Raw genomic sequence first — 23,444 nt, 5'->3', positions numbered from 1 at the left:
GCTGCTTTTCAAGTTGGAGGAGAAGAACATAACAGCTTCAACTACATCGGGATGGAGGTTCACCCTCTTCAGAATGAAATACAACAAGATACGTACATAAAAAACCTATAGCCTATTCCTATTGATCCCACCAGGGCACCACAGCGGGAGGCTCCTTTAACAGATACAGAGATGGACATGTTAAAATCCAAGATTGGACAGATACTGTGGGTAGCAAGACAGAGCAGACCCGACATCATGTGTGACATTTTCATCTTGGCATCAAGCACAAAACATGCTACTATTCAGACAATGCACTGCACAAACAAACTGATCAGAAAACTTAAATCAGAGGAGGTTACGCTGAGGTTTCAGTTCTTGGGTGAAAGCAAATCCCTCAAATTAGTGGTGTTTAGTGCTTCCTCGATGGGAAACCTCTCAGACGGAGGCACACAAGATGGACATTTTATCATGTTGATGGGAGAAGGTGGAAGGTTTTCGCCCATATGTTGGCAGTCGAAACGGATCAGGAGGGTGGTACGGAGTACACTAGCAGGAGAGACTTTGGCCCTTGCCTACGCGCAGGCGGGAAAGAGGCAGTAGAAGAGTTTGGAGGGTCAGTTTTTTTTTCTGTGGTTGTACGAAAGAAGGCGCCCATTAAAGTTGGAGTTACTATGCCAGTTGTGTGATATGCCAGTTGTGTGATTATTGGACTAACAGCAGTGATTGCTCAAAGGGGATCTTCTGAAGAAGTCACTTGGATGAGTGACGAAACGTTTCTCCCACAAAATGCTACGTCCAGATGAACAGAATCAACTTTTGGAAATCTTCTGATTGTTTTCTCTCTAATACTATGAAGGGTCTTACCTTAGAATATATAGATGAGATGACTGTTGCTCAATAATTCACACACTTCAACACTCACCCGTTTTTCACACAAAGAAATAAAGAGTGTAAACAGTTCATGTTACAAAACCTCATGTTTTATTTTCAGTGACGTTTGATGAGTCAGTTATTGAGAATTTCAGAGGATTTCATGTCCGTGAATTGAAGCTCTGCCTTTTCTTACAGTCCGTGTATTTTCCTTCCTGATAAAAACTGCTTCCAATACGAAGAGCCTTTTACTAAAACGATGAAGCTGGGCGTGCCCGCCTTCACAAAATACCTGTTGGCAAAACAGAAAAGATTCAATCAGGAAACCAGCATGAAGGAAAGTTACAACAAGGAACGCTGGAAAACAATGGTACAAATAAATTCTCTAACAGTTAATAACCCCTGGGGTATACATTTAAATCTGACATAAGGAAGGAAGTCATCTATAACAAGGAACTCACAGCAGCACCTAATAAAAGGAGCATTATAAAGAGAACTTATCTTGAAGAGTGCTCTTAGTGACCATCGTGTAAATGAGACTGAAACGACTAATCAGCAGAATAAATTATTAAATCTACCTTTTGTGTTGCAGTATTTTCAAAAGTGACATCTCTGGGTCGACTTGGTAAAGTGTCTCCTTCTCCTCGTCCTCAAAGTAAAGCTGTAAAAGACAACATCGGTTATTTGTGGGAAAATTTTGATGACTGAAGCCAAACACATTTCCCCATTTCCAATCTGAAACAGCCTACCAGTCTTCACTCGGCTCCATCTGGAGCCACTAAAAGGCTTTATACAAGTTTGATCATTACTTTAATTTATCTCTGTTTTTATAAAATAACACCCCTACCTCCCCACCTGTAAGCCCAGCATACAGACCTGCAGATTTTGTGGGAGGTATTTTCTGTCCGCGTCCCAGGGTGGAAGTTCTTCAAACATGACTGCCAGGTGGTCTGTGAAGCTGAGAGATGCAAGAGTGACTATTCTCCACACTTTACTGCTTTAATTTACTGTCCTACATAAAAGTGTCATTCTTTAAAAACCTTTTAAAATCATTTTGTGTCCCTTTTGCTCAACAGTGACTCCCGGTGGTCACAGTTGGTATTTACATTACACAAACTGTCTATCGTCGTTTATGCTGCTCTAATAAAAGTTACATCTCGTGTCTTACTTAGGTCAAAAGATATCTGAAACAGGTCACAGATCATAGAGTGGAGGAATGTATAATCAAAACGATCATCAGTGATATTTGTATATAAATTTAGCATAATCTTGGTCACTGAGGGCAGGAGTCGTTACCAGCTGTTTTCACAGAAAGCCGAGATGAAGTCACTCTGCTGATGTTCGGGGTAGAGAAAGAGAACGGGCCACTGCAGAGAGCCTTGCTCATCTACAAAGACCTGAGCCCCGGTGACCTCCTGAGAGCTGAGGCCATCCAGGCTGAGCTCCGCTATTGCCGCAGGAGAGCGTTCATCCTCATCTTCACTGTCGGAACCGCTCCGATGAGCCCTCACAGGCTGCACGAGTTTGATGCCTCGATCCTGTGTATAGACGCCAAAATCATAACTGATATAATCTCTTTCTCTGTGTTCATTTTTCACTTAGATAGTGAAGGCAGTTTAAGATGCATCTTCTAATATGTAGGGTCAGCCTCTTGACTTAAGCCCCTTGCAGAATCAGATGGTTTGTGGCGGTTGCCCTGGCCCAAGGGTGAAGACGAGACCTGCGCTCATAACGCATCATCTGGTGATGGGCCCATTAACTACGAGCCTGTGGCTGGGCTTGGACTTGATAGCGAGGCGCCTCCAGCAGGGCTGTGGCAGCATCTGGACTTGTGGTTTCTAACTATAAATCTGCAGCAGCGGCCGGGGCAGGTAGCTGCCAATTAGTGTCAAATACAAATATGTGTGTGACGTGTGTGCGACGTTAGATGCTCCATCTCTAATGCTTACCTTTATGGCATTCAGAAGAGCTTCTTTCTCACCATGCAACTTCTTTTCTTTAGCCTTGGCCTTCCTGGCATCTCTCTCTGCTGCTCTCTTCGATACCAAAAACAAATCAAGGTTTATTTCAGTGCTTTAAAGCTTTCGCCACTTCTAAAAATAATATATAAAAAGACAAGGATGATCTGAAGTGTAGTTACTTTGTGCTTCTCTGCCGCTGCTCTCAGCTCCCGCAGCTTTTTGTCAGTAGGATGAAACTTGAGCCCCTCGTCACACCACTGGATGGCCTCTGAAAAGTGGCGCAGCTCTATACAACACTGAGCGCCTGCAGAAGCACAAACATGGGATTCATTTGCTTTCTAACAGCTATAACAGACAGAAATCTGGAGCTTCTAAACTGAAACCAGCACTAGATTTCCATGCCTAGTAACACAATGTCATCATATCATAGCAGTACATGTTAAAAACATTACCCACCTCTGATCAAGGCTTTCAGGTGGTCTGGCTTGAGCTTCTTTGCAGCTGCAGCATCATTGAAAGCAGAGCGCATATTTCCTGAGTGACAGAAAAAAGAAAAACCCAGACATATTTTTTTAAACAATGTCATCTTTTGTGAGAGCAAAAGGACATTTGGATGCTTTTCTTTTACCAAGGTAAAAGTGTGATGCTGCACGGTTGGTGAGGAGGACAGCATTAAGGTTCTGGTCTGCACATTTCTTCTTCAAACCCGCTGTGTAGGCCACCACCGCTTTTTGGTAGTTCTTCTCTTTGAAATAGGCATTGCCTTCATCTTTCAGGCTTTTTGCTTGTTCTGGAAAAGAAGACGTTTCTCACATTTATTCAGCTGTTTTCAGTGAAGACATACTGAGCAGCTTCAAAGCCTTGGAGGAGAGAAAGCTGTGATTTGCACACCTTCAGGAGGCCGGTCTTCGTCGTGGATAATGGACTGGAGGCAGGCTAGTTCTGGGTATTTCTGTGGGTCGATCTCTTCGGGGGCGTTTTTCATGAACATGGGTATTTTATTAAACTCCTGCGTGAGACAGCAGTACATTTTGGTATTGCCTGATACAAGTAAAGCCAAGGCCGGTAATGCCAGTACCGATAGGGACACTTTAATACTTTCAACCTCTAAGGGCAGCATACAGAGTGGGAGATTAACCATCATTAATTTGTAAGCTCTGAACGCATTTTAATAATCACTGTGATTTTGTGGGCTATAAATAAAATAGATGTGACAGTCAACACAGAAAGGTTCAGACACAATTCATTGGGCTACAAACTGAACGTGGAAAACAGAAGCAAAGTATCGATTCTATCGCGCTAGTATCGATCCGATACCAGCACTGGTACTGATGCTATTTTTCGATATCTTCACGAGATACTGAGCATGTTAGCATTTTGTTGCTAACCACCAACATAAGAACAAAGACGTGCTAACACATTTCTATCTAGTGCTCATAGTCTCCACAAGCCAACGTTACCTCCTCCCAGTCGTTTTCACTGAAGGCATTTTTATATCGCTGGGTCTTAAATTTGTCCATGAACGCGTCCATGCCATCGTCGCTGTCACTGTGTACCGAGGACGCCATTTTGGATCAAGATGTACTTTAAAGAGCTGGTTCTTGTTTTTAAATCTTATATTAACGCTGACAGCAGTCTGTCCAGCTAACCGTTCCTCAAGTTGCCTTGTTTACACATGTGTAACAGCGGTGCCACATGTGAAAAAATCCGTGTGGAAACTCACTTCCGGCAGAGCGTTCCACTCCTCGCGGACAAAGCTCCGACGGCAGAAGTAATACTCTCAAAGCACCGTTACACTTAGTATTATTAACATAGGTGGCAGTTTCTTTTCTAATTATCCCGTTAATTATTTCAGCCTTACTTGTGTGCACCATGGAAAGCAACGCTAACACTGCCCCCACTGTAGCGTAACTCTTGGCTTTTTGTCCACATTTTGAGGTCCTTGCTTTACAACATGCACTGGGATAACTATTTTTGTGCTAAAAAATAAACTTGCATTTATTTAAATTTTTCAAGGACTATGGACATCGTTAATGTCAGTGTATGTATATGCATGTATAATTTTCAACTGTTGCTTTGTCCTCTGACCTGTGTGAAATAAAATAATCAGATGCGTATTAAAAGAGAGAACCTGAAACTGTGTGAATGCGGCGAATGTCGCAGAAAAAGTCAGCTCTGAAAAGGGTCTTTTATTACACAAAGTTAAGTTTACTGTGACACACTGATCTCACTCCCAATCTGGTTGAGTGTATTACATTGATGTTGTGACAAATTCTCATGTACTTCATGCTGTATAATGGCCTACTTACAAGTGATCTGCATTGTTGGATACCACTCTAAATACTACTAAATAATGGGAATATTTTTACCAACCTTTTCACTTGCTTTTCTTTGCTGTCTCACTTTTTTGCGACATTCATAATTTGGTTGTAACCACCACTGATTTGTCCAGGTACAGATTACATTTTTATTAGGATTATTACACGACTTACTGTAAAAAAAAATTAAGCTGTGGACTCCATTACATTGTAGTGTACAATGCAGGTCAGGTACATCACAGAGCTATTGTTTAAAAAACGTTTATTCAATGTGTAAATTACAGGCTTTGGAAAACATGGAATAATCTATGCCCACCACCTCACACACAAACTGAAACATTTATTCTAACATTCATACTTGTTACTCATACAGTTTCCACTCTTCCCAGTAGATCTAACAGTCCATCTCTACTGAGGAAGACACTCTCACCTGTCTGCTGACAGATCACCTCAAACCTGGGTGTTTCCTCCAGAGCTCCCTGTCCTACTACAATAACATATGGATAACCCAGTTTGCTGGCATCCTTCAGCCTCTTTCCGATTGTCATCTGTGTGCGGTCATCCAAAACAACTTCACCTCTCAGGTGAGGCAGAGTTTCTCCCAAAGCGTGGACCAGTTCCTCAGCTAGGAGTGTTGCTTCATCCACCTTACTGCCCTTCTTAGGGGGTAAAACGCAAACCTGATAAGGAGCGATAAGCCCCGGCCAGCGGATCCCCTCTTCTGTTGACATCACCTCGACAGCTGCCGCCAGAATTCGCGTAACCCCGAGGCCGTAGCAGCCCATCTCAGCGACAGCCGGCTTGTTCTGGGCATTGCTGAAGGTGGCTTTGAATATGTGAGAGTACTTCTTACCCAAGTAAAACGTGTGGCCTACTTCTATACCCTTTGATTCTACCAGTTTCCCAGTTTCACACTGTGGACAGTTGGACTGGTCTGATGACATGGTCTCCACATTGGCGGAGAAGGAGCAGCTCCCACAGACCAGAAGCCGATCCTCGCCGATGTCCGCCGGCAGCTGGAACTCATGGGACAGTTTACCGCCGATGTTTCCAGTGTCCGCCTGCACCTGAACGCAACGCAGACCCAACCTGGCGAAGAGCCGAGTATACGCTTGGCACACAGACTCGTACGTCTGATGAGCGGCTTTTTCGCTCACGTCAAAGGAGTACATGTCCTTCATGTAAAACTCCCTCCCTCGGAGAAGGCCAAACTTCGGCTTTGGCTCGTCTCTGAATTTGCGGGTGATCTGTTTTTTGGGGGGGTTTCAAAATAAATCATAATGTCAGAAAAAACAAACAAACTGCAGCTTGTTACAGGAAAAACAGTGGCAGTAAGAACGGGCTGAATGCTTACTTGGTAAAGAAGCAGTGGGAGCTGTCTGTAGGAGAGAGTCGCCTGGTGAGCGACGAGAGTCGTCACTGCCTCCTCGTGAGTGGGACCCAGGCAGTAGTCAGCGCCGTGCCGGTCTTTCAGGCGGAACAGCTCCTTCCCCATCAAATCCCAGCGCTCACTAGTTTTCCAGAGGTCGGCTGAGCACAAACTGGGCATGTCCAGCTTCTGCCCACCAATCCCCTGCATCTCCTGGTCGATCACTCTCACCTGTTGATCAAAGACAGCAGTGAAAATCAGGAGGTTGGAAGATAAACATCAGCAGTCATGCAAAAATTGATAGGAAACTAGAAAAAAAAAGGCATTTCTGTACTCTTTTCCCTTTAGTCAAGAGCTACTGTTTAACTTTATCATTTTAGCCCAATAAACATATAATCTAATCTAATACATTCGATTACATAATCACATAATCTATGTGATTAGATTAATTAGGTTTTATAATCGTATAATCCACAATAATCTAAGAGGGAAAAGAGACTGTCTGGACAACGTTCACAGCCTAAACATGTTTAGAGCCTGTGGCAAATAGACTACTGCTTTGATAGATGCCATGTAAGAGGATGTCTGTCATTCTGAAGCTGTCATAAAGCAAATTATTGAGCGTGTTATTATTTTTAAGATCTAAAGGCACATTTGCACACCTCAGGATAAATGAACAAAATGAAAATGTATACATGGTATAAAAAATTCTAAACAAAGAAAATATTATCAGTTCTGTTAGTTGGCAGGACAAAACCAACCATTAATATTACTTTATTATTATTATTATCACTCCTATAAGAAGATAAGGCCTCATCTCACCAGCTTCTCCATGGAGCGGACGGTGGCAGGAAGGTAGTAGTAGCACCCTGGGTTGGATGGATGAATAAGCCCAGCCTGCTGCATGAGCCTCTGGCTCTTGCAGCTCATGTCCCCTGGCAGCCGGCTGTCCTGCGCCACATCACGTAAGTTCGAAGGCTGGTAGAGACGAGACACCAGGAGTACGGGCTTGCTACCATAGGAAGGCGCGGAAGCAGGGACGGCTGCCTGCTCAGCACAGCCTGAGTCGAGCCTCTTTGGAAGGATCAGGGTCCTGTGGAGGCGGCGAAAGGCTCTCTGCCAAACCTGAAGCATTACAGGCTCCATGGTACAAACAGATGTGCTGCTATTCAAAGAGAAATGATAGCACAATCAGTTGAAGCTGGATAAGTTACCTCACCTCGCTATTTAGCACACAGTGCCACCTAATAAGTGCAAAATCCTCAAATGTGAGATTTTTTCCCTTTTCATGGCTTATATGACAGCTAAGTTTGGAGTTTTTGACTGCTAGTTAAACAAAACGAGCACTGAAGAAACATCCTTATCACAGAGTACTCGTTCTTCTTTACTGGCCACTGTAGGAAAAATCTGTGTTTACATAGAGATATTTTTAATACATTCCCCAGTTTTTTCAATTTTATGACAGAAAAGAAAATATGTTCACGCAACACTGTAGTTTTTACTCTTTGATATTTATTGTGGTAACACTTCAGCATATTTACACGCACTTATAATGGGCTTCCTCCATGCTATGCTGCGTATTAAACCTCAGTGAAGGGGGTGAACCATCAGCACAGATGCTTTTTAGGTTGTTTCATATCCGAGAACAAGTTGTTTAACCTCAGTAATTATGTACAGGTTCTAGGGTTTATCCAGCCGAAACAGCCACGGGTTATTACACAAATACAGAGGACTGATAGCTGTTTCACAGTGCTGATGTCCCTGACAGATACATGGATGCTAGCAGGTTAGCTTGGGAGCTAATGTGAAAATGACCTTCTTCAGTTTGCACGCGATATCACGTATGCAGCAAGAAAGACTCACCTTGAGACCGATAACGAGTGTCTGACTGTCCTGTGTAAATTATATAACTAAATGAAAGAAGAGCGACATTTTTTACTAAGTTCGCAAAAACCCTGAAGGTCCTGCTACACTACTACATGCTGCCTTTCTTCCTCAGCTACATGTCGACAGGCTAGTCTTCTGAAAATGCCCCCTACAGGCCCGGAGGGGTACTGCAGCAGCAGGGGCAGTTTTAGCTCTGGTTGTACCGGGTTTATACTCTGACTCAGAGAGATTATGGATGAGATTTGTCACAAAGCTGGCTCTTTTAAAAACAATCGCCATGAATGAAATCCAAACAACATAACAATGTTACTTGATTAAATGAGTAGAGGTGGGCGGGTCTATCCAAATATCAATAGTATCGACACCAGTACTAGAGTGATAGTATAGTATCGATACTTGTTTCTGTCATGTAAGTTCAGTATGTAGCACACTGACATGTGTTTAATATTTTTCAAGCATGGATATGTAGATAATAATTATTCAATAATTGCATAATAATTCTAAAAAGACGAGGTTGTAAATATTTTTTAATGTGGACATAATATGTCACATATTCTGTGAATATTTTTGATTTTTCTTTATCTTTTAGTGTAAAAATTATCCATGCATAGAAAAAAAAGGAACAGAAAATAGTAATTAATGTATGGTGACATATTTTTGACTTTTGGCTGTACTCACAAGGACTCAATCAAATTTTTCTAAGTATAATTCTCACCTGTGTTTGTTAGAAGCTTTGCTTTAAAACTGTGTGAAGAAAAAGAAACCCCTGTGAACAGAGAGTGAATTCTGGACAATAATAATTATTACTGGGTTATTCCAGTGATGTGGCTGCTCGGGAGGTCTTATTTGACTACTCAGTGGTAAGGCTGTTTGGTGGCTTTGATTTAATCCTCTGCTTCACTGATGTTTCCTAGAAAAAATGTCTTTTGGTAAATGAACGTGAAGACCAGTTAATGTCACTGTATGGTGCAACCAGTCTGATATGGCTTTGTGACGTGAACTTTTTACTAAACTCTAGCCTGAAACGACAGAAAGATGGCTGTTTTATAATATAAACTCAAAGTCACTCCAGTGAAACATTTATGTTTTCCTTTACCTTTTCAAATTAGGACCTTCTACCAGTCTGTGAAAGTTCTCAGTCATTGTAGTCTAAGGAGCTTGGAAAGAAAAGCATCTGGACTTCTTTAAGTTGCTTGAAGACGTTTCACCTCTCATCCGAGAAGCTTCTTCAGTTCTAAGAGTCAAATGGTGGAGAGTCCCAGATTTAAACCCTGTGGGAGTGTACCCCCAAGAGGGACAAAAGGACCCACTAATGATCCTCTACCTAATCACATGAGCCAAGGTGTGAAAACGGGTGTAGGTCACAATCAGCCAGGGTTTCCTCTACATTGGAGAGACCAAAAAGGCACTTCACAAACGTATGGCACAACATAGAAGAGCCACCTCCACGGGACAAGACTCAGCGGTCTATCTGCATCTAAAGGTCAAAGGTCACTCTTTCGAGGATGCCAATGTTCACATTTTGGACAGAGAGGACAGATGGTTTGAAAGAGGAATAAAAGAGGCCATTTATGTCCACTGTGAGCGACCATCGTTGAACAGAGGCGGTGGTTTACGACACCAACTGTCTGCCATCTATAATCCAGTTTTGAGATCCTTCCCAGACGCCTTAACGCCCACTCACATCCTGGGCCATCTGACCTCAGGAAATCACATGATAGGGTGGGGCTAGGTTTCACAATGAGCTCAACCTTGGCTGACTGTGACCTACACCCATTTTCACACCTTGGCTCATGTGATTAGGTAGAGGATCATTAGGGTGTCCATGTCCCTCGTGGGGGGGGGCACTCCCACAGGGTTTAAATGTGGGACTCTCCACCATTTGACCCTAGAAGCTTCTCGGATGAGAGGTGAAACATCTTCAAGCAACTTAAAGAAGTCCAGATGCTTTTCTTTCCAAGCTCCTTAGACCTTCTGTCAGTTTAAAACCATCCTAACTACCTTTGAGGCTCTGGGGACAAAATTGTTGTGATCATCACAGTATCTTATCACTTTCATCTTCTTACGAATTTCAATAAAGGGAACACAGACACAAGAATAAATCTGACGTAGCAGACAAACACAGGAGAATACTTTGAAGAGTATTAAAATAAAACTGAACTGAACAATATAGTTTCACGGTTCAAAGTTCTTTATTGTCGCCTTGAGGCGACTGCTGTTGTGATTTGGCGCTATATAAATAAAATTGAATTGAATTCACTCATAATGAAGAAACATGACAGAGAATTACTCAGGTCTGAGTTCTCATAGGTTAGAATGTTAGAAATAAGTAATGACCTAATTCAAATAATAATAACAATTATAATAACTATAATAATAATAATGGCTTAGTCAATAAGTCCATTAAAAGTGCATAATGCTAATTGTGAGTATTGAGAGCTATTCTTCAGATACTGCACAGCCTCCGGCCCGAGGGGAGGGGGGAAACAGTCCATGTGTAAGGTGGGTGGAGTCTGTCATGATGCAGGTTATTCTTTCCTTACATCTGCTGGTGTAAACGTCTGAGAGGTGAGGCTGTCATCTATCCTTAGAACTGCACCAACCCTCTACATGTCATTCTTCACTACAGTCGTGAACTTCCTCTGAGGTCTTCTCTCTTTTCTTCCTGCCCTTCCACCTGCCTCCAGTCTCACTACAGATCACAATGTTGTGCGGAAACATCACAGTCCACAGACACTCCTGCCTGATTTCATCTGCCAAGCCCGTCCATCACCACAGCAAACAAGAAAGACTCAGATCTTCTCCCTGATGTAATCCCACCCCCACCTCAAACCCAACTCCTACTGCACACCTCACCACTGTCTCACAGTCCTCATACATGTCCTGCAGCACCCTCGCAGACACAGTTCCTCTCTTGGCACCTTATCATTTGCTTTCTCAAGATCCACAAACATACAGTGCAGCTCCTTCTGACCTCTCAAAGCAAACATCACGTCTGTAGTGCTCTTTCTCAGCATGAAGCTGCACTGCTGCTCACTGAACATCACATCTCTCCTTAGCTTTATAGTTTCAGCAACTCATGATGACTCATCAGCTTTACCTTTCTGTAGTTACTAAAACTCTGCACGTCACCCTTGTTCTTGAAAATCAGTATTATGATTATAACTGCTCACCTTTGTCCAGCTTTTACACATACAACACATATTTAATTTTTATCCTCATAACTAAAATTCTGTATGAACCACACATTAATGAGGGTAAAATAACAGAGCCATTATTAATGCAAAGAAAATTAACTAATCCGTATACAACATCATCAAAATGTACAATTTTGTGACTATTTGTGATTAAAAACTAATAAATAATAACTAATAAACTAATATATAAATAAAATTGTTGTACTTAACTTGTTGTTTTTACTTTTTTGTTCTTTGCTTGTATCGTATGTTCACTTTGGCAGCTGTCTACAGGAAGGACAATTCACTATTTTTTATGTAAAAATGTATTCATTTCTGTTATTATCAGATTTCTGGCAGAAATAATTCAGACTGAGTCAGAAGGTTTGGTAGATGTTCTCTGTTTGTTCATAAAACCTGGAAAAACAGAAGAAACTCCAAGAACAAATGAACCCATATGAGCTAGCTTTGGCTGCAGGGTTCCTCCACATCCCTCATGTAGAGACAGACAGGAAGAAGTACATATGAGAGATTTTATTCATGTGCAAATGCCATTTTTAAGAAGAATGCTTGTAGCTACAATACATTTAAAGCAAAAATAATTTTGAAAGAAAATATGTCAACTTAAAGCAAGTGTGTTCTCACCTCGCAGTAGACAAAAGCTAAAGTACATTTGATTTTTCCCACTGAGACCAAATCACAGGTTTGTGGTGATTTTGCATAAAATCTAAAATCCATTTTTGAGCTTTTTCTGTGTCCAAATCCAATTTTTCTATTTGAGAAAGACACGACACGGTGGGTGAGCATACACGTTGGGTCATGAGAGCATCCAGGTGTTATTGCAGACCTCACCCTAAACTAAAAGTCATCCATTCCTTTTTTTTTTTTTAACTAAAATCAACAGAAACAGCTGAAACAGTCAAAAGTCCTACATACACTCTTCTGCTAAATTCTGCATTACATTCAGAAATTTTTACCTCAAATCAGAAAATGTTGTGTAAGTTCTGAGTTTAGACTTTACTGAGCTGAAAACAGGAAATCTTTCCTGTAAAATGAAAAGGCCGAGGCACCAGAGTGGAAACGAGTGAAGGTTCAATGGCCGGAAAGAACATTTTTAATGAGCCATTTCATATTGACATTACTTCTCTTCCTCACTGAGTCATGCTATATATTTACACACCTGTTACATAAAATTTTACCAATAAAAACGTATTACAAAAAACAAAACAAAACTATGACAAAACACACTTTTCCAGTTAGTCTAAAGCTTCAGTACAGGACAGCCAAGAGGTGACTGCATGAGAGAGAAGACTGTAACGGTTCTTCTCCACAGAAGCACAATGACTTTCATCTTTTCTTCTTCTCTTCTTCCAAAGCAGCAGGTTTTTGGTTGTAGAAGTAAAACTGTGCAGTTTTTGTATATAACGTTGATAATTTGCATGACATGTAGACATATAATAAACCACGTGGGCCTTTTCATATCAGTGATAACTGAAGGCAGCACTCGCTGAAGCGCTCCAGTCTGCTCCAGAAAAGTACAAATGTACACTTTATGTTTAAAAAAAATGTGTAAAATACACGAGAACATGAATCTGAAGTTAAAAGTTAATGTTTAATTTGTTTCTAAAAAATGAAATGTAACAAATGAAAGTTGTGAGACTCAGTCCTCTGGGCACAGGTTCAAACATGGACAGATGATGGTTCAGCTCAGAGAGGAGGGAGGTTGTCCAGGATCGTTCTGTGATAATTTAACAGAAAACTGGAAAACATTATGAGTGCAGAAATACAATAAGTATTTGTTTGTGCTTGCCCTTATTATTAATCTTTATGTGTTTTTATATGTCTTTTCAGGAACAAGCATTGAAAACAAAGTTTTTAAACTAACAGCTCTCTCTCAGCCTCCCGGGGTGTATGTTAATGCCCTTGTGCTGGTCTTATAACTTTTTTTTTCAGTAGTTTGAAACCTTTGTAGTCAGTGACACAGGCGACTGATGGTTGGCTAACATTGCAAATACACTAGAATTCACCCTCCGGGCGCTTTACCTTCAGGGGGACGCTGCTGAGGTCAGCTTTTTGTCTGACAGGTTCATATAGACCAAAGATGCAGTCTCCCTGAGCCAATTAGGTTTATGTCTGCTTCATCCGCTTATCTAGTGGCTCCCTTTGTAAAATGTAGTTCCCAGAGAAAAGGGCGACTGAATGTCTCCGTGAGATATGAACAATCCCATTAAAACAGATGTAATCTGAAAACATCACATTTTCCTTTCGGGCATTAAAGTAAACATAGAAGTCATGTTTTTATTGTCACAAAGATTCTGCGCAACGTTTTTGAGAAATGCCAAGTAAAAAAACACAAATCGTCCAAAAACGTCAGACGAAATGCTGCGTTAGAAGCAATTCAGGGATCAATTAGTAAAGTAAAAGTTCAAAAATTTCAAAAAAACAGAAAAAGTTCAAAAGTTGAAATAGAATAAAATAAAATGTAGTGGGGATAGGTTAATTGGTCAATCTAAATTGCCCATAGGTGTGAATCTGTGAGTGAATGTGAGTGCGAATGGTTGTCTGTGTCTCTATGTGTTAGCCTTGCGACAGACTGGCGACCTGTCCAGGGTGTATCCCGCCTCTCGCCCTATGACAGCTGGGATAGGCTCCAGCACCCCCGGCGACCCTGGAAAGGACACGCGGAAGCGAATGGATGGATGGAAAATGTTGCAAAGCAGAAAAGTTTCAGATGATCATGTGTTACTGGGGATGTAACTTTTGATTGGTTGGATGGAGAGAAAGGCACGGACGTTCAAACACAAGCTGTCCTTTACATGTGTGCAGTGATATCTCGTAATGTTAGTTGCACACCTACAACTACGGCTGTGAGTTAAATGTAGAGGCAAATATATTAGCCTTCAAAAAATATTGCACATAGCAATAGTTGTTATTTAATTCTATTAATTAAAAATGTAGATTTTTAAATGTTATGACATATATATGTTTTAATATCTCCAATAAATGGTGATGACAGAGATTTGATCTCAATCGTCACAGTTTCAATTATATCAACAGCTGATGTTGGATGTTACAGGCACGAGTATCTCTCGAGGCTCAACAGGAAATGACTTCTCCAAAACTGCTGCCACAAACTCAGAAATGTGTAAAATATTATCATATATTGTGATATAAAACAGCCCAGTCTTAAAGTTTAGCTACACTGTGTCCACGAAGTTTTGAGCACGTAAAGTAGAGTTGGTTTTTCTTTTAAGCCTTTATTCAACCAGAAAAATGTGACTCTAAAGATAAAAAAAATCCCTTTTATAAGACAGACAGTAGTGCAGTTATCGATGATAACATCGATAATCTAGGTCAGACGGAGAAGATAAATAAATAGCCTCATAAATAAGAAAGCAAAGCAAGCTGCCTGACCCCGAACGTGCAACATAGACTGGTGACCTTTACGATTTGCAGTTAATCTCAGCGCTGCGTGACAGACAGAATCCAGCTTATGTAATCAGTGTGACGACGCGTGCACGCAAATGACATCGCCATTTGTTTCTTAATATCCCGATTTACATGTCAGGGACAGTAAACCTCCAGTTTCAGAATTTTTGTACAACCATAATTACAAAATGTGTAAAATGTGAAAATCAACAGAATGCATGAAAGCGATGTGCAAATCTAAAAACATATCAAGACGCAGCAATTTGTTGGTGCCATACAAATAAAACGGAAATGAATTGAATCCTACTGCTGTTGTAATATCTGAAGTATGCATCGACTTGCTGAAATATTCAAGGCCTCCCCAGAAGGATGGCAGCACATGTTGCTCTAAAACCTGTACATAGCTTTTAGCACTGATGTTGCTTTTCCAGATGTTCAGGTTGACTGTTTTATGGGCATTAACGCACTCCTTACCGTACCTTTGACTTTGAACTGAGTGCTGATGAAAAGCCAGATGGTCCCTCCCCTCTTTGGTGCAGAGGATGTGTCGTCCATGTTTTCTAAAAAGAATTTCAAATTTCAATTGACCTGACCACAGAACAGTTTTTCACTTTACCACAGTCTATTTGCCTCGCCCAGCAAGGGTGGCGAGGTTTATGCATCATCTTCACACGTGGCTTCATCTCCCCATGACAGAATCAGGTTCAGATTCTCTCTTTTTTTTATTATCTTTTGTACTGTAGACAGATGAGGTGTTCAATGTTTTCACAGTTTTTAATTGTTCGGAAATTTGTAGACACACATTTTTGCAGATTGGTGAAACGCTGCCTCTCTAAGATGTTACCAGCCTAATGAGTTGGAAAATGAAAGGTTATTATTTCTTGAACAAGGTCAAAGCACCGACTTCATGTTTAAACTTTTGGTTTTTCCTGCGATTATAGTTACTGTATCTCCGTGTGTCCTGTAAAAGAATAAAGGGGAGAGTTTGCTATTATGGAATTGCTCATCAGACAGAACCATTGGTTTCGATGAAAGATTAAGAGTTAGAAAATACTGCTTGATTCTACTACTGAAAAATATTTTTGTGTGTCTGTATATTTTTTGTTGTTTTCTGCTGCTATAACTACGCATCATGCCCATCTAACATAATTTCATATCCTCCGCTGTTAATGATCGAGCTGAAATGTCACATCGCACCATCAGCAGCGCCGTAATGACCGCATGATGGACTGTCAACATTGACTTTTTTCCTCTTGTATGACCCAAACTGCTGTAAAGTCAAAGACAGACGGGCCATCAGAGCGTCGTAAACAGAAGAAACATCTGTTTGACTGGAGGGGGAATCACTTTGCATCCCTTAATTAGCCATGCAGAGTAGTGAAGGTCAGTGCAATCATGGGTAATGGGGGGGGGGCTGCACCATTGCTAATGAGATTGCCGGCCGAGTTGTAAAAGGCTCATGCTCGTAACTCTTATTTAGATGGCTGAAAATGGTGATGGTGGAGATAACCGGAAGCACAACAAGTTTTGTGTGTGTGTGTGTGTGTGTGTGTGTGTGTGTGTGTGTGTGTGTGTGTGTGTGTGTGTGTGTGTGTGTGTGTGTGTGTGTGTGAGAGAGAGAGACTGGGATGGGCTAAGGGCTGGTTAGATGGAGGTGGAAAGACACTCGGCATCAATGAAGTGAAAGGTGGATTGAATCTAATATAAGGAGGATGCGAGCGGCGGATCAATAACCAAGAGAGCTGGCAGGATAACAGACAGAATCAAACAACAGAGAACAGCTGTGGTGGGCTTGGAAGAGCAACAGTCAGATATCCAGCATGCGTGCTCTGGTGGTTTTGCCTCTGCTCTTGTGCGCAGTGGTGTGTGTGGATCAGGTGAGAGCGCAAGTGACGGCAATGAAGCTGTGCGGTAAGCAGTTAATCAATGCCATCTCCTACACCTGTGGAGCGTCCCGCTGGAGGAGGTTCTTCAGCGAGCCAGACGTGGATGGTGAGAAAACTCTGCTTTTAATCATTTCGCACAACAGAAGGGACGTGCTTTTAGTAGCTGAAGTTCTTTCTACAGTTTTATTTGCTACAAGTTTTGTGGTTCAGACTTTCTTCAAGAAAGAGCGATGCAGAAAAAGTCAATAACAAACTGTATTTACCCTTTATGTTTCCCTTTTATCTATATTGTTTAAATTGCAGTGAGGGTGTAACCACATTCTAGAAAAAAATAGAAATGTCATTTATATCACTTTTTTAAAAAAAAAAAATGGCATGTTGTCAGTCCTTTTCGAGTTACCATCTCAGTGCAGTTTGCCACCATACCACACAGTACTTCTTCTGTATCTGCTTCTGTGGCTTAAATGAAACTCAACACAAGCTAAAGTTTGTGCTTTCTAACCAGACTGCCATTTTTTGCTACACCTCATGTGTTATGTTATTAATCCACTGGCTGACGCGCAAGGCTTCTCCAAACAGGTGTTTCCCAACACAGCGACGCGCAATCTGCCAGAGGAGTCAGCAGCTCAATGATTAAATGCTGTAGCTGGCGGTTCCCCGGGCGTCTTCTCTAATACACCACACAAATAAACCCAGTTAGCATGTCAGCCGTGCTGATCGGAAAGCGTAAAGTGACACTGAAGAAGACAAATAAGACCGAGCTCATCCGTGCAGTCATTTAGAGCTTCCTTATTTAAAGGGAGCAGGGACGTATTACACAGGATGCGTCTGAAAGCAGTGCTTCATCAGCTGCACTTGTTGTGAAACACTGTCGGCTACAATGAACTGCTATAGAAAGTATTTACTGGAAGTCATGTTTAAAGTAAGGTGAACAGAGTTTCCCGCACAGTTAAATTCAGATTGTAAGGGTAAAGTTACACTATTAATGTGACAGGCGTTTGCAGAGGACCAAGTTAAAGGCTTAAATTCTAAAACCTCCACACTCAGTGTTCATTGATGTTTCGTTCATCCGGTTCTGCCTACAGGGGAGCAGAGCAGCTTGGAGAAGTTCAGCAGTTTGGGCTCAGAGATGACCAAACGGGATAATAACATCTTCCTGGCCAACATGTGCTGTCAGGTGGGCTGCAGGAAGACCGACCTCGCCCACTTCTGCTGAGGACAATCCTCTCACTTTTTTGTTGTTGTTGTTGTTAAAGTGACCAAAATGACTATGTCTGACTGTGCAACTGTTAAACTTTGTGGAAGTGAATCTGGATGAGCATCTCTGAACATGTTCCTGAACCCGAGCTGTACATGTGCAACCATAAATAAATGTTTTAAAATAACACAAAATCAGAAGCTTTTTATTTCATGGTGCATGACTGTTAAAAAGTGAGTTTCTGGCTCTGCTTCAGTTGTCTTTCTTGCAACCTTCACCTGTATTTGGTAATTTTTTGCTACTTTTGTTAAATAAATATTCTATTATAACACCGGGATTCAATTGTGCAAAGGTTTTTTTTTTTTTTTTTTACTCCAAATACTGGACAACGTGTGAACGTATCAAACTGGATCACTAAGATCACCCTACCCAAAAGTAAACAAGTACATGAATAAGTAACTAAACCAGCTGGCAGAGCAGGTGTGCACAAACGCCCACACACCACTTACACATATGACCCTTAGGCAACAACCCAGCCCCGCCTACAAGGGGCGGTACTTAGAGCAGGTTTCACCTCTCACGTACTCATGCTACAAGAAAATAAACTACACTCTTAACCAGCTACAAATCGACCAACTCCTCTATGCTCTTATTCCAAATCCAGCTTCAGTCAATTCGCATTTTATGAAATAAAGGAAAGCACAATAGCATCAATAACCTGTGGTTTATTTTCCCTACGTAAATGTTATTAATTCAAGTTGATTCCACTATATAATTTTCTATTATTTTCTGTGAAACAATGGCATCTTTGGCCTGGCTAGCTCCTGTTAGGCTTTGGGCTCAAAATGACCATAGAGTCGATATTTACAGTGTTAGCTGTCCTAGCGTAGGTGGCACAAACTAGCTTAGACTGATGGGAAGAATGAAACTGATTTTACACATTTAAATCATTAAAGCTTTAAAATTCAGCTAATTTAATGAGATGGTGGCAGAGCAGACAGGTTTAAGGGAACATCAAAGCTACTGCGGTTCATCCTCAGAGGCCTGTGTGTGTTTGGACCAAATTGGATGGGAATCCATCCCATAGCTGTCAGGATTCCCCCCATAGGAAAATTCAGAAGATTGTAATCCTGCTGCCATCATGTGCAAATCACACTAACCAGCCACTTGTACAATTGCAAACATAATCAAATTATAGCCTTCAGTTCTAGCCATGACCAGCAGTTTACCACTGGATACAGGTTTACATACCTTGGTTTTAACCACTTGTTACAATGAAGGTACACAGAAGAGCATCTGTGAACCATGATGTAGTAGCAGAAGAACACAGTAGGTGCCAGCTGTTTAGTGCCACAATGAGATGATTTGAGCTTTATGACAAACTGATTTCTTGAACATGTCGTAACCTCACTGTACTCAAATGGGCTGCAGAGTCTTTAGATCTCAAGCCAGCACACTTTGGTTTGGTGGACCAGGAGATTTACATCATGGATGTGCAGCCAACAAATATGACTGTGTGATGCTATCACGTCAACGCGGACCCAAATCTGAGGAATATTTTCAGCAACCTGTTGAATCTGCACAGTGAAGAATGAAGGCAGTTCTAAGGGCAAAATTAATTAGATAAAATCCATCCCATATTTTTGGGGGGATATTTCAGCCAGGGTCAAAAGTTTGGACTAACATCGCTAAAGCAACCTGCTGAATGGGAACAAATAAAACCCCACAATATTACTTCATAGAAGGAAAACAGCAAACACAAACATCCAGTTATAACTTTTATTGGTTTTGGAAAGAAGCAAACTAAATTTCTCAGATCATCTTAGCGTTGTTATGTACTGTACAAACAGCTTTCACATGTGTTTGAGGTTAATGGTAAAGAACCAAAAAGCATTCTTGCTTATAGCACACATAAACACACTCCTTGCTCTCGTCTCAACATTAATACAAGGTAACTGACACTCAGCACAACACGTCATTTCAGCACTATCGTCACAAAAGCCCCACCGTTTGACCGCATGCTTTGCATCCAATAATACTGCAGGACGAATTCGCGACGATGATGAAGCTCTTGATGCACTGAAAAATTCAAACGCTGTTCTCAGAAATACAGTGAAAAAGGTTTGTGATCAAACAGAGACGTGTAACCATAAGTGTAGGGGTAATTCTACACTGATGCACCGTGGGTGGCATGTGTGGTGGGTTTCTGTAGATAATGCTGTAGTGACTGTTGCACTGTTTAGCTTCAAGAAGGTAGCAGCATCGTCTCGGGCACGTAGTTTTCCATTTAGCTCGATGAAAGACTGACATGACTGAAAAAATGCGTCACCAAACAAAAGTATTATCAAGAACTAAACGGCACCAATCATCCATCGTTCCTCACGCCAACAAAACACAACTTTGCCGTTCTCTCAGCCTGGGTCTGCACAAGATCAAAGTACAAATGAACAGGACTCATTTGAACTGCATGGCCCAAAAACTGTATCCAATCAGAAGTACTGCATCGCTGAATAGGTGTACTGATCTCAGAGTACCGTCCTAAATCAGCTTGAAATGCTTGAGAGCTCTGAGAGGACCGTGATTGGTTACATTTAGTTGATTGCCAACACAGAGTACAGTACAGAGGCTTTTCGGCTACACTTCACGCACACTTTTTGTTCTTCACGTTGAGTGTCAGAGCATTCAGGAAGTTCAACATCATCAGCACAGTGTTTTTCACATTAAACAACACATTTTTTTTTTAATTTTTATCCATTTTAAAAATATTCAGCTTATTCTCCTTAACAAGGGACTGACTGTCTGGGGTACACACACATAAAATACGAAAAAACAAAACAAAACGTAAAACAAAAAAAAGAAAAAGAAAGCATTTTGGTCGACTTAACCTTGCTCCACAACCTCATTTAAATCATGTCATCTCACAGAGACCGTTACAATTATGTAAAATAAAGCCATGGATTCAAGCGCTGGCTGGATGACTGGGATTTGCTCACGATATGAGGGTATGATATGAGGGAGTTTAGGTACCAGTGAGGTAAATGGAAACAGGAAGGAAGGTTTTCTTGTGATCTGCCGTCAAACTGAAGGTAGACGAAAGAACTGAGAACGCTAGATGATCAGGGTTTCCTTATTGTTTTATTACAGCTAAGTTTGAAGTAAGGAAATGAGCTGGTCCCAGTAAACAGTTCCTGTTCCAATACTAGTACCATGGTCACTAAACTTCATCTCTGCAGCTGTTTTTATTGTTTTTGTCTTCCTTGAAGGATGAGTTTGACATTTTGGGGGGAAAAACTAACCTTGGCCAGGAGCCATATTGGTTAGCTTAGCAGAAAAACTGAAACGGGAGGGAAACGGCTAAGCTAGCGTTGCTAAAATATAAGAGGCTAAAACGTCTACAGTTTGATGCTTGCTTCTCTTGAGAGTGCGCACTGCAGCACACCAATGTGTTTTACTGGCATGCTAATGGGATGAGTGCACGTTCACCGCAGTATTCCTGGTGATTTAGCATATTAGCATGCTAAAATTAGCTCACCATAACAAGCATAAATAAGGCTAATGGAACAGCTGAGGGAACATTTATTTAATAAACCAAAGTCATGAACTAATGAAAAGTCTGACCTGGTGATGGCGCTAGAGAAAATGACAGGGTGTTACTAAAATGCTGCATTTTATCCTGACAGAGACATTAACGTCTAGTGTGGATGAACGCCATTAGCATTTTCGGACCCATGCAGTACTCTCAAGCTAAATAAACTTGTTAATGACGAATACACAGGATGTTTTTACACCCTTGTATTAAAGAAGAAACATGACACTGTGTATTAATCAGCTTTCTAGGTGCTGACAGACACAGACTGGCAAGCCTTTCCCGGTCTTTTTAGCATGCTAGCAGTTTCCTGGCAGATGTCGCACACATCATCCAAAAACGTCAAACTTATTCCTCAAAGCGTGAATCTTGGCCATGTAATAGCTAACTCTACATTAACACTGCTTTCACAAAGCATTACACAGAATCCAGAAAGATATTTATCTTTTGTCTTTAAATTACCCCTCCCCCACCCATATATAGGTCAATTCTTCTGTTGCACTTGAGTTAAAAAATTATATCTGAAATAAATTCAAAAAATTAGACCTTATACTGTACACAGGTTACCCAACTACACAGATAACAAAAAATGAGAAGGAATTTAAATATTTATACCTTTAAGGGTTCGAGTCGTGTGATACCATTCAAACTCTATTCATATACAGAATCACAGGTTTTATACAACAAGTCATTGTCATCAATAAATAAAAATAGAATGCTGTCATGTACTCTGCAGTCTAACACTGCTGTCCTGTGAACAACAGGAAGGCTATCTGACGATACGAGGAAAACACCAAACGCCCTTTAAGATATACATTTTCGACTTAAATGACACTTTGTACACTTCTTTTGTTCTGACACGAAAACATATTTCCTTATTTTACCAGTGAAACTGACTAGTCATTGCAGCTGCCTAACATCCTTACAACCTCCCTGCATGCGAGTGTGTATATAACAGAGAAATAGAATAGTGGTTTGACTGGCTAACTGGTGTCTTTAGCAGGATGTGTCATGTAATACCAGCAGGCGATGCTTGGAAATCTAGTTTCATACAGGTACACAAGCACCAAGAAGAAGGACCCACTTTTACCTGTGACAGCTGATGGTGTGTCATGTGAAGCAGCTACATGGATCAGTGCAAAACAGTGAGTACACCTCTCGTATTCTTATCCCAGACGTTGAGGACCGGGCTGTTTAACTTACTAACTTCATCCCATCCCAGTCCAACTCTGGATGTGTTCAGATTTGATGCACGTCTGACCACAACGAGGATTTTTTTTTTAATGGCCAAAATTTTCACATTAACAAGAATTAAAATCTGTTCCTTCCTTGTTTGGTCAGGCAGCTGCAGTGAAAAACTTTAAAAACACCACCACACGTTGACCAGAGGAGGACGGAGACAGAGGCACAGACTACAGAGGAGCAAAGAACCCATTTGTGTCTAAGTGCAGCAATACAGATGTTATGAAATGAATACAAATACAATAATTACATGACCTATAACAGTTCCACAATGTTATATGCAAGTTATACAATACTGCTGGGCGGGCTGCAGACCTGTTGTGTGGGTTCAGAAAAGGATCACAGAGTCTGTCTGGTGTCCGTCTGTCCTCTGTCCTCGGTGTCGACCTCGGTCCACTGCGTTCACTTTGTTCAGCGATGGGTCAGTTATCAGCCAGGTATTTTCCTGAAAGACGTCAATTAGAAACTAAGTGCTTATCTGTATAAATGAAATGTGATATTTCATTAGTTTTACATTTTATTAAGTAGCTGCAATGAAAG

The 23,444-nt window shown here is 41.2% G+C and overlaps 3 protein-coding genes across 13 annotated transcripts in view; all 3 read right to left on the bottom strand.

Moving 5' to 3' along the window:
* Positions 1-959: 959 nt before the first annotated feature.
* On the bottom strand, positions 960-4,498 carry ttc4 (tetratricopeptide repeat domain 4). Its single transcript, XM_063501186.1, has 10 exons — positions 4,274-4,498; positions 3,705-3,822; positions 3,442-3,603; positions 3,270-3,347; positions 2,993-3,117; positions 2,802-2,888; positions 2,149-2,390; positions 1,729-1,810; positions 1,431-1,513; positions 960-1,144 (listed from the first exon to the last, which is right to left on the bottom strand). The coding sequence occupies exons 1-10, from the start codon at positions 4,379-4,381 to the stop codon at positions 1,045-1,047; spliced, it is 1,185 nt and encodes a 394-aa protein (XP_063357256.1). The 5' UTR covers positions 4,382-4,498; the 3' UTR covers positions 960-1,044.
* A 512-nt stretch (positions 4,499-5,010) lies between these two features.
* Positions 5,011-8,493, bottom strand: pars2 (prolyl-tRNA synthetase 2, mitochondrial). 2 transcript variants are annotated; one of them, XM_063501187.1, is made up of 4 exons: positions 8,364-8,493; positions 7,323-7,665; positions 6,486-6,731; positions 5,011-6,378 (listed from the first exon to the last, which is right to left on the bottom strand). In XM_063501187.1, the coding sequence occupies exons 2-4, from the start codon at positions 7,644-7,646 to the stop codon at positions 5,497-5,499; spliced, it is 1,452 nt and encodes a 483-aa protein (XP_063357257.1). In that variant the 5' UTR covers positions 7,647-7,665; positions 8,364-8,493; the 3' UTR covers positions 5,011-5,496. The 2 variants fall into 2 exon arrangements, with proteins under 2 accessions (XP_063357257.1, XP_063357258.1); XM_063501188.1 differs by having other exon boundaries at positions 7,323-7,662.
* Positions 8,494-19,841: 11,348 nt separating this feature from the next.
* Positions 19,842-23,444, bottom strand: part of sgip1a (SH3GL interacting endocytic adaptor 1a) — a 55,021-nt gene continuing 51,418 nt past the window's right edge. For all 10 annotated transcript variants that reach the window (XM_063501176.1, XM_063501177.1, XM_063501179.1 and 7 more), the window contains one exon: positions 19,842-23,349. In XM_063501176.1, coding sequence (XP_063357246.1) covers positions 23,327-23,349 — 23 coding nt within the window. In that variant the 3' untranslated portion in view covers positions 19,842-23,326. The remainder of the gene's footprint in view (positions 23,350-23,444) is intronic.

The sequence above is a fragment of the Pelmatolapia mariae genome, linkage group LG17, assembly GCF_036321145.2.
Source record: "Pelmatolapia mariae isolate MD_Pm_ZW linkage group LG17, Pm_UMD_F_2, whole genome shotgun sequence".
Taxonomy (NCBI): domain Eukaryota; kingdom Metazoa; phylum Chordata; class Actinopteri; order Cichliformes; family Cichlidae; genus Pelmatolapia; species Pelmatolapia mariae.
Note: the sequence above shows the minus strand (reverse complement) of the source record. Positions and strands in the feature narration are given on the sequence as shown.